A 15,529-nucleotide genomic window follows, 5' to 3' on the forward strand; every position below is an offset into this window, starting at 1 on the left:
AGCTCTGGATGAAATCTGACTTAATCATTCCATGTTTTCATTCTTCATATTAAGTCAAGATATTAATAAACCCAAAGCCACGAACCTGCTGGAACCTTGAACGCCTAATTTAAATTTCAATAAAATTTCTAAAATCAGTTCATATTTTCCACCCTGTTTATCTCATAAACCATGTTCTCTCAGGTGTCCCTTGTCAGCCTCGTGGCCAATGCTCTGGGCTACTCCGAGCTCACTGCGATCAAATCCCTGAGGACACTGCGAGCCCTCCGGCCACTGAGAGCCCTGTCTCGGTTCGAGGGCATGAGGGTGAGTAAGAAACCCTTTTAAATCAAGCTTTGTAAAGTTGCAAAACATGCAAAAAGATGTTAAGTTTTCCATTAGACATCTTAGATGTTTCCGTTACCAGTCATTGTGTAGCAATGGATACTTTACGACATATGTTTCAGTAATTTACCATGTGTAATTTAAATTTAACTGCATGCTAATGTTCTCCTTCCAAGTCAACTCTGTACTTCTTCTATCTGCATGTTTCTTTTTACATTGTGTTGATGGATTGCAGACATTGCTTTTTGACGCTGCTCGTTTGGTGCCTTGTAAATGTGACCTGTAATCTTTTTCTTTGTTGTGTGTCTTTTTCATTTACAGTCAGACAAAATGTTGTGACCTCATCCTGCCGCTAAGGTTTTTTTCTGTTTTGCTTTTTTTCCTATGAAAATGTAACCTTTACTGAATCAACCTTCACCTTCTTAACTGTCTGGTAGTACAACCCCAATTCCAATGAAGTTGGGACGTTGTGTTAAACATAAATAAAAACAGAATACAATGATTTGCAAATCATGTTCAACCTATATTTAATTGAATACACTACAAAGACAAGATATTTAATGTTCAAACTGATGAACTTTCTTGTTTTTAGCAAATAATCATGAACTTAGAATTTTATGGCTGCAACACGTTCCAAAAAAGCTGGGACAGGTGGCAAAAAAAACATCCCACAGGTAAACAAGCTAATTGGGAACAGGTGGGTGCCATGATTGGGTATAAAAGGAGCTTCCCTGAATTGCTCAGTCAAGCAAAGATGGGGTGAGGTTCACCTCTTTGTGAACAAGTGCGTGAGAAAATAGTCAAACAGTTTAAGGACAATTTTCCTCAACGTACAATTGCAAGGAATTTAGGGATGTCATCATCTACGTACGGTCCATAATATCATCAAAAGGTTCTGAAAGAATCACTGCATGTAAGCGGCAAGGCCGAAAACCAACATTGAATGCCCGTGACCTTCGATAACTCAGACGGTACTGCATCAAAAACTGACATCAATGTGTAAAGGATCAATGTCAGTAAATACAGTTTGGCGCTACAGCCGTAAGTGCAACTTCAAACTCTACTATGCAAAAAGCAATGTGGAAAAGTGTTCTGTGGTCTGACAAGTCCACATTTCAAATTGTTTTTGGAAACTGTGGACGTCGTGTCCTCCGGGCAAAAGAGGAAAAGAAACATCCGGACTTTTATGGACGCAAAGTTGAAAAGCCAGCATCTGTGATGGTATAGGGCTGTGTTAGTGCCAATGGCATGGGTAACTTACACATCTGTGAAGGCACCATTAATGCTAAAAGGTACATACAGGTTTTGGAGAAACATATGCTGCCATCCAAGCAACACCTTTTTCATGGACGCCCCTGCTTATTTCAGCAAGACAATGCCAAACCACATTCTGCACGTGTTACAACAGCGTGGCCTCGTAGTAAAAGAGTGCAGGCACTAGATTGGCCTGCCTGCAGTCCAGACCTGTCTCCCATTGAAAATGTGTGGCGCATTATGAAGCGTGAAATACGTAGAAAACGGAGACCCCGGACTGTTGAACAGCTGAAGCTGTACATCAAGCAAGAATGGGAACGAATTCCACCTACAAAGCTTCAACAATTAGTGTCCTCAGTTCCCAAACGTTTATTGGATGTTGTTAAAAGAAAAGGTGATGTAACACAGTGGTACACATGACCCTGTCCCAGCTTTTTTGGAACGTGTTTCAGCCATAGAATTCTAAGTTAATGATTATTTGCTAAAAACAATAGAGTTTATCAGTTTGAACATTAAATATATTGTCTTTGTAGTGTATTTAAATAAATATAGGTTGAACATGATTTGCAAATCATTGTATTCTGTTTTTATTTATGTTTAACACAACCTCCCAACTTCATTGCAATTGGGGTTGTAAAAGCTTTTGTGTGCAGACGCCACTCTATAAATGTAGCTTTTTTATAATGTAAGAATACTCAAGTGATTAGATGACTGTAATGGCCACTTGTCCAAAATTAAGCTGCCTTTCTATTTCGGTAAGCAGAACCACCTCCATTTGAGCAACAAGAGGGTTCTGAGTTTGTGTACTTTGAACCTGTCTAGGTTGTGGTGAACGCACTACTGGGGGCCATTCCCTCCATCATGAATGTGCTGCTGGTCTGCCTCATCTTTTGGCTCATCTTCAGCATCATGGGGGTCAACCTGTTCGCAGGGAAGTATTACTACTGCATCAACACTACCACTGACAAGGTCTTCCCCATCGAGGAGGTCAACAACAAGTCTGACTGCCTGAATTTGGTCAACAACAGCGCCCGATGGAAGAACGTCAAAATCAATTTTGACAACGTTGGTGCTGGCTATTTGGCGTTGTTGCAAGTGGTGAGGTGTTCAAAAAGTCCCAGCATGCATTTTGTGTCATTCAACGTAACACATCAGAGGTCTGTAGTTCTAGAAATAGAAACTGTAGATAGATAGATACACTACCTTCCAAAAGGATTGGAACAGTGAGGCCAATTCCTTTACTCTTCCTGTAAACTGAAAACAATTGTGCTTGACATCATAAGACAATGTGAGACAACAGATCAACATTTCAGCTTTTATTTCAAGGCCTGATACACAATATAGCATGATTTGAAATCTAATTGTGTTAGTCCTTACTTACAATAACTGTATCAGGCCTGAAATCAACATTCTTCTTTCTCATCCTTTCACTGCAGCACAGGGACGGTTTCTGATATGGGCAGCCGCCCAAGGGCGGCATTCTGCAGCCCCTGTCAGTGCCCGTTTGACTGCTCTTACTTAGTATTAGGGCTGATCAGTTATTTATTTAAAATTTATCAATTGAGGTGTTTTGCCCCTTAGTCCAGGGGCAGACTGGTGTACGAAACCAGTGATTTCCATGGCGGGCTGGCGGGCCACGAGACAAGGGAGGGAAACAAAAGAGAAAAACAAATCACATTCATGCATAGAACTTGACCTGTTTCGTTGTGCCTTTAATTTCTTCTAAGACTAGTAAAAGGAGGGGAAAGTGTGAGTGAGTGAGTGAGTGAGTGAGTGAGTGAGTGAGTGAGAAAACCTTGTCATTCAGTAGGTGCAAGAGGACTAGTAAACAGCGAGAGAGAATAAGAAACAACTGAGTGTGCAGGCAGGTGTTTGCCAGGGCTTTTCATAAATGCTTTGTTGTTGTATTTTTTGTGTGTGTCTTAGCACTTATTGCATATAACAGTTTTGTTTTGTGATTGCAGCTAATCGTTTTAACTTGCATTTCCGTGTATACTCTCACGTTATGGCTTATGACTTGATTCTCCTGGTAGTCGTTACTCTGTTCCTTTTGTTCTTGTTTATATTTTTAGCTTATGGTCCAAAACAATGTCAAATGCAGTTTTATTTTTTATTTTATTTTTTCCCCATCAGGTTAAATTAAATTTGTGTTGTTGGCTGGCTAGCTCCCCACATGAAGTGGGTCGGTCATCGACTCCCAGGCCAATTTTTCCACCAAGTCTGCCCCTGTTAGGGTGCTGATACTTTCGTCATTCATTTGGAATTTGTTTGTGTTTGCAGCATCTACAAAGTATGCTTAAAGGCTGTGGAAACCAAAGCAGGTAGCTCAACAAAATTATTTTAGAATTTAAGAAGGCATAGTTGCTTTGTGCGTATCAAGGGAAAATAAACTCCCACTAAGAAAGAGACAACATGAGCTATCGATGCTATCAATCAGATTTCACACTTGGTAAATAGAGATGAGATGACTTTAGTGTTCTTTTTTTTTTTTTATTTAAAAAAAAAGCCTCCAGTGCACACCTACTTGCCATCATGATTAGTTCGGTTTTTAAAGCTATGATCTGTGATTTTTCGCTCCCCCTACTGCTGGAATTCAGCTGACTTCAACATGATGCAGAGTCCAACTTGGGTCCATGACTTCCTCTCCCCTCTCCTGCCGCCCTCACCCGTTATTGCTTGCGGCTGGTGCTTAACATGGGCTCGCTTTTGCCTGACTGTGACCTTTTTTCGGGTGGCAGCTGGCTCCTGTTGGTGGATGGGGCCCCAATGCTTTCCAATGATTTGGGTGTGTGGGTGTGTGTACTGTGTCACAGTGGACTTTTTAAGTTGCCGCTGTGGTTTCTTAGTATTTTGATGGATATTTAATGAGAGTCAAAGTCGATCAGTAGAACAGAGCATTGTTTCTAGAGGGGAGTGCGAAAAGAAGACCACAAAAGACAAAGCACTAGCAGATCCAGATGTAAACATTTGGAAATAAAAGCTGAAATGTTTATCTTGTCTTATATTCATCACTTTCAAATGTTTCCAGTCTACAGCAAAGGTAACAGAATCATTCTTGCTGGTCCAATACTTTTGGAGCAGGGTGTACATGGCTAGATGGACACATATATACTGACTTATTGACTCTTATCTGTTGTCAGGCAACATTTAAGGGCTGGATGGACATTATGTATGCAGCTGTGGATTCTCGTGATGTAAGTTTCCTCCAAATTAGAAAATCAACGATACACAATAATTTAACAATGGATTTGTTATACAATTCATCAACATCAATGACGTTTTTTTTTCTGTCTCCATCGCTATAGCTGGAGGAACAGCCCAAATATGAAGTGAACTTGTACATGTATTTGTACTTTGTCGTCTTCATCATCTTTGGTTCCTTTTTTACCCTCAACCTCTTCATTGGAGTTATCATTGACAACTTCAACCAGCAGAAGAAAAAGATAAGTAGTCCTCTTTAGGGAAAGGTCTCTGAGCTGTCAGTAATTTATAACAAAGGTCAGCAGCAGAGATAAGCGTTTCCACAAAGCCAACATGCAATTGACTTAACTGACAGAACTGAACAAAATAATTGTATTCAAGGTATGGGGCTGGTCTCATGTGACTGAAATGCACAAATCAGACTAAATATTATGGTGACATTTTTATTGTGAAAATAGTTGGCATTAACATAACATGATTACATTATAGGTACAGTCATACATTTAATTTATGTGGTTATGACCATCTTTTGTTGTGTTTTCTATACTTTGGAGGGCAAGATATCTTCATGACAGAGGAACAGAAGAAATATTACAATGCTATGAAGAAGTTAGGCTCCAAGAAACCACAAAAACCAATTCCTCGACCAGCAGTAAGTTTTCCTCAGACCTTCTTTTGACATTCTCATCCTGTACTCTGATGATCCTGTCGATTATAATCTGTTGTTTCTGTTTCTTATTCTGTTTGGCCCTCAGAATGAATTTCAAGGCTGTGTGTTCGACTGCATAACAAAGCAGGCTTTTGACATTGTTATAATGATCCTCATCTGCCTTAACATGGTGACCATGATGGTGGAGACTGATGACCAGACTCTGACGATGGACAATATCCTCTACTGGATCAACGTGGTCTTCATTGTGCTCTTCACAGGGGAGTGTGTACTAAAGATGATCTCCTTGCGTCACTATTACTTCACCATAGGTTGGAATATATTTGATTTTGTGGTGGTGATCCTGTCAATCGTAGGTAAGATCATCATTACTGTCATGGGTATATTTTCTCCTCTGTCGGGTTCAGTTTTATCCAAATGTGCTTCTTGGATGTCTTTACTTTTGCAGGTATGTTTTTGTCAAAAATGATTGAGAAGTACTTTGTTTCCCCGACATTATTCCGAGTGATCCGTCTGGCCAGGATCGGCCGCATTCTCCGCCTTATCAAAGGTGCCAAAGGCATTCGGACTCTCCTCTTCGCCCTGATGATGTCCCTTCCTGCCCTATTTAATATTGGTCTTCTCCTCTTCTTGGTCATGTTCATCTACGCAATTTTCGGCATGTCCAACTTTGCCTACGTCAAACGGGAGTCTGGAATCGACGACATGTTCAATTTTGAGACCTTTGGGAACAGTATGCTCTGCTTGTTCCAGATCACTACCTCAGCTGGGTGGGATAGTCTGTTGGCACCCATCCTGAACAAGAGGGAACCTGACTGTGATAGCCAGATGGAGCACCCAGGCAACAACTACAAAGGCAACTGTGGCAACCCATCAGTCGCTATCTTCTTTTTCGTCAGCTACATCATCATTTGCTTCCTTATTGTGGTCAACATGTACATTGCCGTCATCCTGGAGAACTTCAGTGTCGCAACGGAAGAGAGCGCCGAGCCACTGAGCGAGGATGACTTTGAGATGTTTTACGAAGTGTGGGAGCGTTTTGACCCCGACGCCACGCAGTTCATGGAGTACAGCAAACTCTCTGACTTTGCCGACGCCCTCGACCCACCGTTGCGTATGCCCAAACCGAACATGATTCAGCTCATCTCTATGGACTTGCCGATGGTCAGTGGCGAGCGCATCCACTGCCTTGACATCCTGTTTGCCTTCACTAAGCGAGTACTCGGGGAAGGTGGTGAGATGGATGTGTTGCGCGGGCAGATGGAGGAGCGCTTTATGGCATCGAACCCCTCAAAGGTGTCGTACGAGCCAATCACCACCACTCTCCGCCGCAAGCAGGAAGACATGTCCTCCATCATCATCCAGAGAGCCTTTCGCCGCTACATGATTTGCATGGCCATGAAGAAGGCCTCGGCCCTCTACAAAGAACAACTGAAAGAGGGCTTACGTGACCCTGACAAGGATGTGATGGTCATCAGCAAGTTCAATGAGATCTCCATCTCGGACAAAACAGACATGACCCCATCTACAGCTTCCCCTCCCTCTTACAACAGCGTGACAAAATCTGACAAAGAAAAATACGAGAAAGAAAATTGTGAGAAGAAAAAAGACTTGAAAGACCAGAAGAAATAGACTTTTTTCCCATTGTTGTGTGCTTGTATGTTAATTGCTAGGAGTTGATGAATGCCTCTAGTAAAAGAGGGCAAGTATGTTGTGTATAAAGTGAATCCACAAGGACATCTGAAGGGACCAAATCATCCAGAAGACACTGCCAAACAGAAAAGACGCGCAGAGACTTGTGATTTTCTGTTGGGTTGTTTTGTTAATTGACACAGTTAAGTGTACTATTGAGTTGTCTGTAGTTAGTGTTGCTGCTGCTATAAATACAGTGTCATTAATTTAAAAATGGATTTATTACTCAAAGTACTCTGCTTTTTTTCTTATTTTGTTTGGGTGTGGAATAGAGTTGCACTGTTTTTTTTTTTTTTTTTTCAAACAGTAAATGACAAGGCCTGAAATACTTCAACTCCTCCACGTAGGGAAGGATCTCCACCCTATTCTGGCTCAGGACCATGGTCTCAGATTTAGTGTTTCTGCTTTCCCCTAGCCGCTTCAAATTGTGCCAGTGAGAGTTAAAGATCACAGGCTGATGAAGCCGACAAAACAATAATTCCAGGCCTGCTCAACTTTGAAGTACATGCAGCAGAAAAAGATAGCTAACGGCAAAGGTCCACAACAATGTGTGGAATGAAGAGTGAGTAGAGAAAATATTTAAAAAAATATTTGAGCCAGATGATCCTTAGGTTGGATGGGTCATATGTGTCATCTATCATGCTAACAGCTAACACAGCAAGTAGAAGAGGAAACTGCATAACATGATTAGCATCTGGGTTTCTCAAGGTGATACCATTACGTGAAAAGGTACAATCACCCAAAAAGAGGGATGTTTCATGCATTTATGCCAATGAAGATGTGTGCGCAACATAGTCACATAATCAGGGAACTGCTATTGTGGCCAAACTAGCAATTGACTTGTATTTAATTCTATACTAGTGCTACCCATTCTTAGTTGAAGGCATATGGTTTACATGAGAAAAAAACATTGGTAGCACACCACCAAAAGAAATGCCACAAAAAGTGGATACATAAGTTAGTTATGTACCTTCTGCCATCTAGTGGAAGACCAGTTATTTGTTCTAAATTTCACTACATCACTGGCATAGATATATGAACAAAAATACATTATTGGTAGTAAATGACCAATGAAGTACTGTAAAAGTGGATAATTTACTGTGAAACACTATCACTGATCTATACCATGCATTAAAATGGAAATTGCTCCTTTCTTCACTAAATTTGCATTACAGGACCACACCATCTTCCTTGCCAATTGATTTTGATCACACAATGACAGAAATTGAATTGGCATTTCTCACAGAGTCACCATAAAATTCAAGCTGCATTGTCATTTCCCTGTTATGTTACTCGACACGTCAAAGCTGAATGTATGCAAGCAGAAGGAATGACACATTATTTTGCTCATCTTACCTTTGTCAAGAAAATGTTTCAAAAAAGAGCGCTTGCAAAAAAATTATAGCCTTTTTTTTTTTTTTTTTTTATTTTTACTTTAAATCAACAAATTAGTGCTGAATTGCAAATTTCCTCTGGCCTATTACATGTATGCATCCATCCGTTTTCTACTGCTTATCGTGTTCAGGGTCACAGGTGAGCTGTAGCCTGTCCCAGTTGACTGGGTGAGAGGTCAGGAATATTTTGATAAATTTTAAGTTAATGTGAGGTGTCTCCAAGTACTCCACATTCCAAAAGCATCATGTGAGGTACAGGTCATTGATAACTGTAAAATGTTGTGAATGTGCTCTGCCTCTCAACCAAAGTTAGCTGGGGTAGGCTTCAGCTCACCTATGTCCCTGGAGAGTATTACTGGTAGGAAATGAATGAATGGATAGAGCAATTCGAGGTCACACTTTGACGGTAAAGGTGAAATGTTGTACAGGTGGTTACATGCTAAACTTGGCCAATGGACCCAACTCGTAAAACCATCTAGCTTGAGTTGTGATTTTTCTCTAGTGCATCTTTGCAAGAAAACCAATGCGTTAGACTCACTAGATCAGGGGTCACCAACCTGGATCACCAATCAAAATAGCTCACCAGTGATGGAACATTGTGATGTTCTTGGAATGTTGTAGAAGCACTCAGGGATTTATGGAAATAAAGTGTTGCATATTGATATCCGTTTCTTAATTATTGTGAGTGATCATTACATGATCAGTGTCTTCACATAAATTATCATTAATTATTAATAATAACATTATAAAACATTATGAAAGGTAATTTGAGCAAATGTGTTATTTCAAGTGTGTATCAAACTGGTAGCCCCTCGTATTAATTAGAAACCAAGAAATACCTCTCAGTTTCAAAACGTTTGGTGACCCCTGCCCTAGATACTGTCAATTTCCTGTTTTGTGTTTTGCCATGCCCCACAAAAAAAAAATAGTGGTACCTTGAAATATGAGTTTAATTTGCTCCAGGCCCATGCTTGTAACTAAAAATACCATGAACAAACAAGCGTTATAACACCGCCACATAGATGCTATTCGTTAGCCCGTCTATGGCATTTCCTGTTATGTGTTAACATTGAGCTAGCTCACTTCAAGGCAAAGTTACGTGGTTTGACAGTAAACCTTAGCTGAGAGTGGCCATAAACAGCGTGAAGCCTCTTTTTTGACTATTTGTTCACTATGCAAAACTGCTGCTTATTTTAAAGTTTGCTGAGTTGAGTTTACTGACACCATACAGTGCACCAATCTCAAATTATTGCCCGACCCTCGAGGCACAAGAAATTGGCTGATCTCGAAGAACTCATAAGTCAAGTCACTCGTATCTCAAAGCACCACTGCACAACATTTCAAGATCTGTAGAACATGCCAAAATATGACGTGAGACAGTCATAGTAAGTCTCAGTTATATGTGGTTTGTTGGAGTGCATTGTAAATAATCATATAACTATTTTGGGCCACAGTTTGCATTATGCTTGAAAAAAGCGGACTTTCATTTTACTTCAAGGTTTTATTGTGTGGGTGGGCATTGTGTGTGTGTGTGTGGGGGGGGGCTGGACCGGACCTATCCCAGCTGACTTTGGGTGAGTGGTATGGTACACCAAGTACTGATTCTAATTGATAACAGGACAAAGAGAGAGACCTTGATTTATACATTTGAGTAATGACAACTCTCATTTTTTTCTTGCATATGATAAACACACAGCAGTTATCTGTAGATACTAACCAGTCATCACATAGTAGTCATCTCTAATTGCTCGTGTGGTGTTTTAGTGAACTGCTTGCAGGAAGTGACTACTGTCTGCACACATGCTCTTATTATTGTTTAAATGCCAAAAGAATAAAAATGACATATTTTTCTTAAATGTCGTCTTTTTTTAATTGGAGTTTTCTGATATATTTTCTTAAAGCAACAGCGCTGAATCATTGACTCATTACTTTGGTACGTCATAAATCTGTGTCCAAAATATGTTCTTATGAAAAATAAAATATGTTCTATGTTATTTCAACCAAATATGTCTTAACTAAACAAACGCTACATTTCCCCGCCCCAAAAATTCGCATGCCACATACAGACTTACTAGCCACTGGATTATGGCGCCATTGAAGCAATTTCTAATTTTGGTCGGTTTTAAAGACTACCCAAGCTTTGAAATTTGAACTATAGCCAATGGGAGTGTTGGGAAAATTCATTTTCTACAACCCCTATTCCAATGAAGTTGGGACGTTGTGTTAAACATAAATAAAAACCGAATACAATGATTTGCAAATCATGTTCAACCTATATTTAATTGAATACACTACAAAGACAAAATATTTAATGTTCAAACTGATAAACTTGATTGCTATGAGCAAATAATCATTAACTTAGAATTTTATGGCTGCAACACGTTCCAAAAAAGATGGGACAGGTGGCAAAAAAGACTGAGAAAGTTGAGGAATGCTCATCAAGCACCTGTTTGGAACATCCCACAGGTTAACAGACTAATTGGGAACAGGTGGGTGCCATGATCGGGTATAAAAGGAGCTTCCCTGAATTGCTCAGTCATTCACAAGCAAAGATGGGGCGAGGTTCACCTCTTTGTGAACAAGTGCGTGAGAAAATAGTCGAACAGTTTAAGGACAATTTTCCTCAACGTACGGAACGGAATTTAAGGATTTCCTCATCTACGGTCCATGATATAATCAAAAGGTTCAAAGAATCTGGAGAAATCATTGCATGTAGGCCGAAAACCAACATTGAATGCCTGTGACCTTCGATCCCTCAGGCGGCACTGCATCAAAAACCGACATCAATGTGTAAAGGATGTCGCCACATGGGCTCAGGAACATTTCAGAAAACCAATGTCAGTAAATACAGTTCGGCGCTACATCCGTAATTGCAACTTGAAACTACTATGCAAAGCAAAAGCCATTTATCAACAACACCCAGAAACGCCGCCGGCTTTTCTGGACCCGAGCTCATCTAAGATGGACTGATGCAAAGTGGAAAAATGTTCTGTTGTCCGACGAGTCCACATTTCAAATTGTTTTTGGAAATTGTGGACGTCGTGCCTGTTATGGACGCAAAGTTGAAAAGCCAGCATCTGTGATGGTATAGGGCTGTGTTAGTGCCAATGGCATGGGTAACTTACACATCTGTGAAGGCACCATTAATGCTGAAAGGTACATACAGGTTTTGGAGAAACATATGCTGCCATCCAAGCAATGCCTTTTTCATGGACGTGCCTGCTTATTTCAGCAAGACAATGCCAAATCACATTCTGCACGTGTTACAACAGCGTGGTTTCGTAGTAAAAGAGTGCGGGTACTAGACTGGCCTGCAGTCCAGACCTGTCTCCCATTGAAAATGTGTGGCGCATTATGAAGCGTAAAATACGACAACGGAGACCCCGGACTGTTGAACAGCTGAAGCTGTACATCAAGCAAGAATGGGAAAGAATTCCACCTACAAAGCTTCAACAATTAGTGTCCTCAGTTCCCAAACGTTTATTGAATGTTGTTAAAAGAAAAGGTGATGTAACACAGTGGCAAACATGACCCTGTCCCAGCTTTTTTGGAACGTGTTGCAGCCATAAAATTCTAAGTTAATGATTATTTGCTTATCAGTTTGAACATTAAATATCTTGTCTTTGTAGTGTATTTAAATAAATATAGGTTGAACATGATTTGCAAATCATTGTATTCTGTTTTTATTTATGTTTAACACAACGTCCCAACTTCATTCCAATTGGGGTTGTACATGAACTAGTTTAAAGTAAATGCAACGTTCCAAAAATGAAATAGTTCAGCTCATAATACAGAATTCAGAATTTTCCAGGTAATACATTTTTAAAATTAAGTACCAAAGAACACATTCCCTCCCACTTACACAGTGTCTCTGAACGCACGTTGTGCACTCTCGCAGCTGCATGTAAACATGAATTGCGCCCACACTGAATGGGTGGCCAAATATGGCGTTTTTACCCCGACATATGAAGGCTTGTACAGTATATACCTGAAGTATATTCAGCCGGGTTTTGTCCTGGAAGTCCCTAACAAAACCTGGCACTCTTTAGTGAAAATGAACTGTCCTTCGAAACCCGTTCACAGGCGCCAGAATGAGCGCTTTCTCGATAACGTTCATCAGCCAGAAATGAACTAAGTTCAGTTCAAGTTCGACCAAAATATCAACTAATTCATGAACTTTCATTCATTGAACTCGTTCAGGTACAACATTCGCCAATGGTAATAGCTTGTGTCAATGGTGAAATCTTTAAATAGGATTCATTAAGTCTTTTAAAAATAAGAAGTTGAAGAATGAAACATGAAAATGTACAGGAAGAAGAGGAAAGAGGTTAAGACAAGCCAAGATGACCATCACCCTCCAACTAACATTATCCTGACCTTCAGCGGCTCTCTCCCTTGCAGTTGCCTGGCAACCTCACTAATCAAGGACCCCACCCCAACACTTCACCAAACTCATCAGCTTCCCGATTTCTCGCTGACCCATAATGCTTTGCAAAACATCCCATTTTACAAGCCTCCCAACATGCCGGTGGCCACAAAGACATCACATATAAAGCCGTCAGCGGGCAATAACCAAAAGAGTTATTCTAGGTGGCAAAATTACTCACGCGTTGTACTCGAGTAAAAGTACAAATACTCTGAAGAAAAAAGACTGGTCAATGTAGTACGCCTACTTTCTACTGATTTGACTCCTTGGAGTAAAAAAGGAAAAGGTACAGGCTCTCTCATGTAAGGAGTACGAAAAATAACTTTTCAAGTACTGATACATAAAATCTACTTTAGTACCTACTACCTAACGTGTATTCTGTGAGAGAGCTCATCAGATTTCAGTTCAAGTCTGAAAATGACTACTGGTATTTATTATTTATTATATTCATAGATCATCACTATTTCCGTGTTTATACGGCTTGTGACATATTTCAGATTGTGCAAATATGAAATATGCTGCCTGGGCTCTCAATAAAAATGGTGAAACACATCATTAGTATACATTACAAAATGGATGGCTGGAAAATAAAACCAATTCTGTGCCGCAAGGGGGCGGTAAAGCATCTTTAAATCGGTTGTCAACCGCCAATAAACGGAAGAAAAACAGATGCGCATGCGTACAATAGTGCGTTCGGCGTAAATATACGAGGAAATGTGGAGGCGTTGGGGATTCATCTGTCTAGCAAATTTTCACATGCAGGTCTCTTTGGTAGTTTCACACGCTCCTTTTTTAAAACAATTGTTGCGATGCTTCAGGTCTTTTTTGTAGCTCACCACTCAGCTTTCGCTTTGACCTGTCACCAACTTCTTTTGTCTCGTTCTCCTGTCGAGGCCCCAAATGTCCACTGACTGTACCGGAGAGAAAATGTCACCAGATTTTTGACACTCTTCTCCCTTAGTTCATGCTTGGAATATGACACTGCGTATTTATTTCAACCTCCGACATTTTCAAACCAAAACAATTAGCTTCGGACGTGACTCATGGCGTCCTCAAAAGCAGATACCGGAGTTAGCAAGGACACTAATTGTTCCAAAGAAAATGTCAGTAGCAGCGAATCCTCGAGCGAAGACAATCACCAGCGGTATTCCCTTGATGACCTAGTGAGCATCGCCATAGTAGGTGAGTTGCAACAACATCTCTGACCACCAAGATCTTCTTTCCATTTGGCCTTACACCTTTCAGAATGCACGCGAAGCAATAGGCGCCTAGCCGCTTCCGGGTGGCAGAAAATGATGACCACCACTGACTTGAACTAAATGTCTAACAACAAAAATAAACTTTAAAAAAAAAAAAAAAGGTCTTTATTGTGTTTTGTGTTGCATTGTCAGCTATACAATAAAATGTTTCGGTGTTTTGTCACACACACCCCCAACAATATGTTTTTTTGTGTGTGTTTTTTTTAGGGCTGATATTATTTGTAGTCAAGTAGGCTGATAACTGATATTTGGAGCCAATATTGCACTACAGTTAACATTAACCCAGCCAAAGCTGTGTTTGTGGAGACAAAGTATGAACACAGCCTAAAATGGGTTGCACACAGACCAATTTTTAACATCTGATTTTTAAAATGTGAAAGCCCGCACACATGATGAGGAAAATATTGGCATGCGTGTGCTTACTGCTCTTATAGTATGTGGTTTTACTCCGGAGGACCAACGCACCACCTACATATATCCACCAACAGCTTATCTGGTAACTAGAGGTTACAAATTTGTCCTTGTTATTTTGTCATTTGTGGTGCGTGACTTTGAGAAGCACATTCATTCATAGAAAAACTCAACACAGCCGGTTGCTTCTCTGTTTGTGTCCGCTAACAGCACAAGCTATGGATCGCTTCCTAATGGGCCGTCTTTCTTTCATGTCATAATCACAGAGTGCGTAGCAATTGCAACAAAATAGAATAAATATTGAACAGGTTTAACATTTACGATGTTGAACCCAACCGTTTTCAGAGTAGAGCACAAAGAAAATAAAAATTAAAAAACACTCTCGGCACACCCCACACTATAGGCTAATCAGTCAGGATCATCTTTTAGAGACATAATCAGGCTTTTGCTGACTTTGATCGGAAGTGGAGGTGGGAATGCTTAAAAATTTGGCCTGGTTAGAGGTATGTGTGTACCCAGCTTAAGAATACCCTTTCTGTCTTGTGTCCCTTTTACTCAGGTACAGGAACTTTTGGTCGAGTATATCTGGTTAGGGACAAGAACAGCAGGACCTTCTATGCTCTGAAACAGATGAGGATCCCTGATGTGATTCGCCTGAAGCAGGAGCAGCATGTACACAACGAGAAGGCGGTTCTGAAAGAGGTCAACCACCCCTTCCTCATACGACTGTAAGTTTGTTCCCCATGGTTTCCTGCAAAGGCCGAACCCCGTAATATACCCTGTCCATGTCATGCTCAAGATCAATTGATTCAGATTTTAGACTTCATGGAAAATACAAAGAGGTAACTTTCAAAAACATCAACAGATTTGCAACTCATAGATGATTAGGATATTTTTG

General features: G+C 40.4%; 2 protein-coding genes across 2 annotated transcripts in view; both read left to right on the forward strand.

The window, feature by feature from the left end:
• Positions 1-7,427, forward strand: part of scn1lab (sodium channel, voltage-gated, type I like, alpha b) — a 67,177-nt gene extending 59,750 nt beyond the window's left edge. The window contains exons 21-27 of the mRNA XM_061682681.1: positions 184-306; positions 2,401-2,676; positions 4,719-4,772; positions 4,884-5,021; positions 5,327-5,431; positions 5,535-5,805; positions 5,898-7,427. Coding sequence (XP_061538665.1) covers positions 184-306; positions 2,401-2,676; positions 4,719-4,772; positions 4,884-5,021; positions 5,327-5,431; positions 5,535-5,805; positions 5,898-7,081 — 2,151 coding nt within the window. The 3' untranslated portion in view covers positions 7,082-7,427. The remainder of the gene's footprint in view (positions 1-183; positions 307-2,400; positions 2,677-4,718; positions 4,773-4,883; positions 5,022-5,326; positions 5,432-5,534; positions 5,806-5,897) is intronic.
• A 6,227-nt stretch (positions 7,428-13,654) lies between these two features.
• The window catches only part of prkx (protein kinase X-linked), a 16,244-nt gene continuing 14,369 nt past the window's right edge, over positions 13,655-15,529 (forward strand). Inside the window, exons 1-2 of the mRNA XM_061682695.1 lie at positions 13,655-14,143; positions 15,191-15,359. Of these exons, the coding sequence (XP_061538679.1) occupies positions 14,005-14,143; positions 15,191-15,359 (308 nt within the window). The 5' untranslated portion in view covers positions 13,655-14,004. The remainder of the gene's footprint in view (positions 14,144-15,190; positions 15,360-15,529) is intronic.

The sequence above is a fragment of the Phycodurus eques genome, chromosome 1 (genome assembly GCF_024500275.1).
Source record: "Phycodurus eques isolate BA_2022a chromosome 1, UOR_Pequ_1.1, whole genome shotgun sequence".
Classification (NCBI taxonomy): Eukaryota; Metazoa; Chordata; class Actinopteri; order Syngnathiformes; family Syngnathidae; genus Phycodurus; species Phycodurus eques.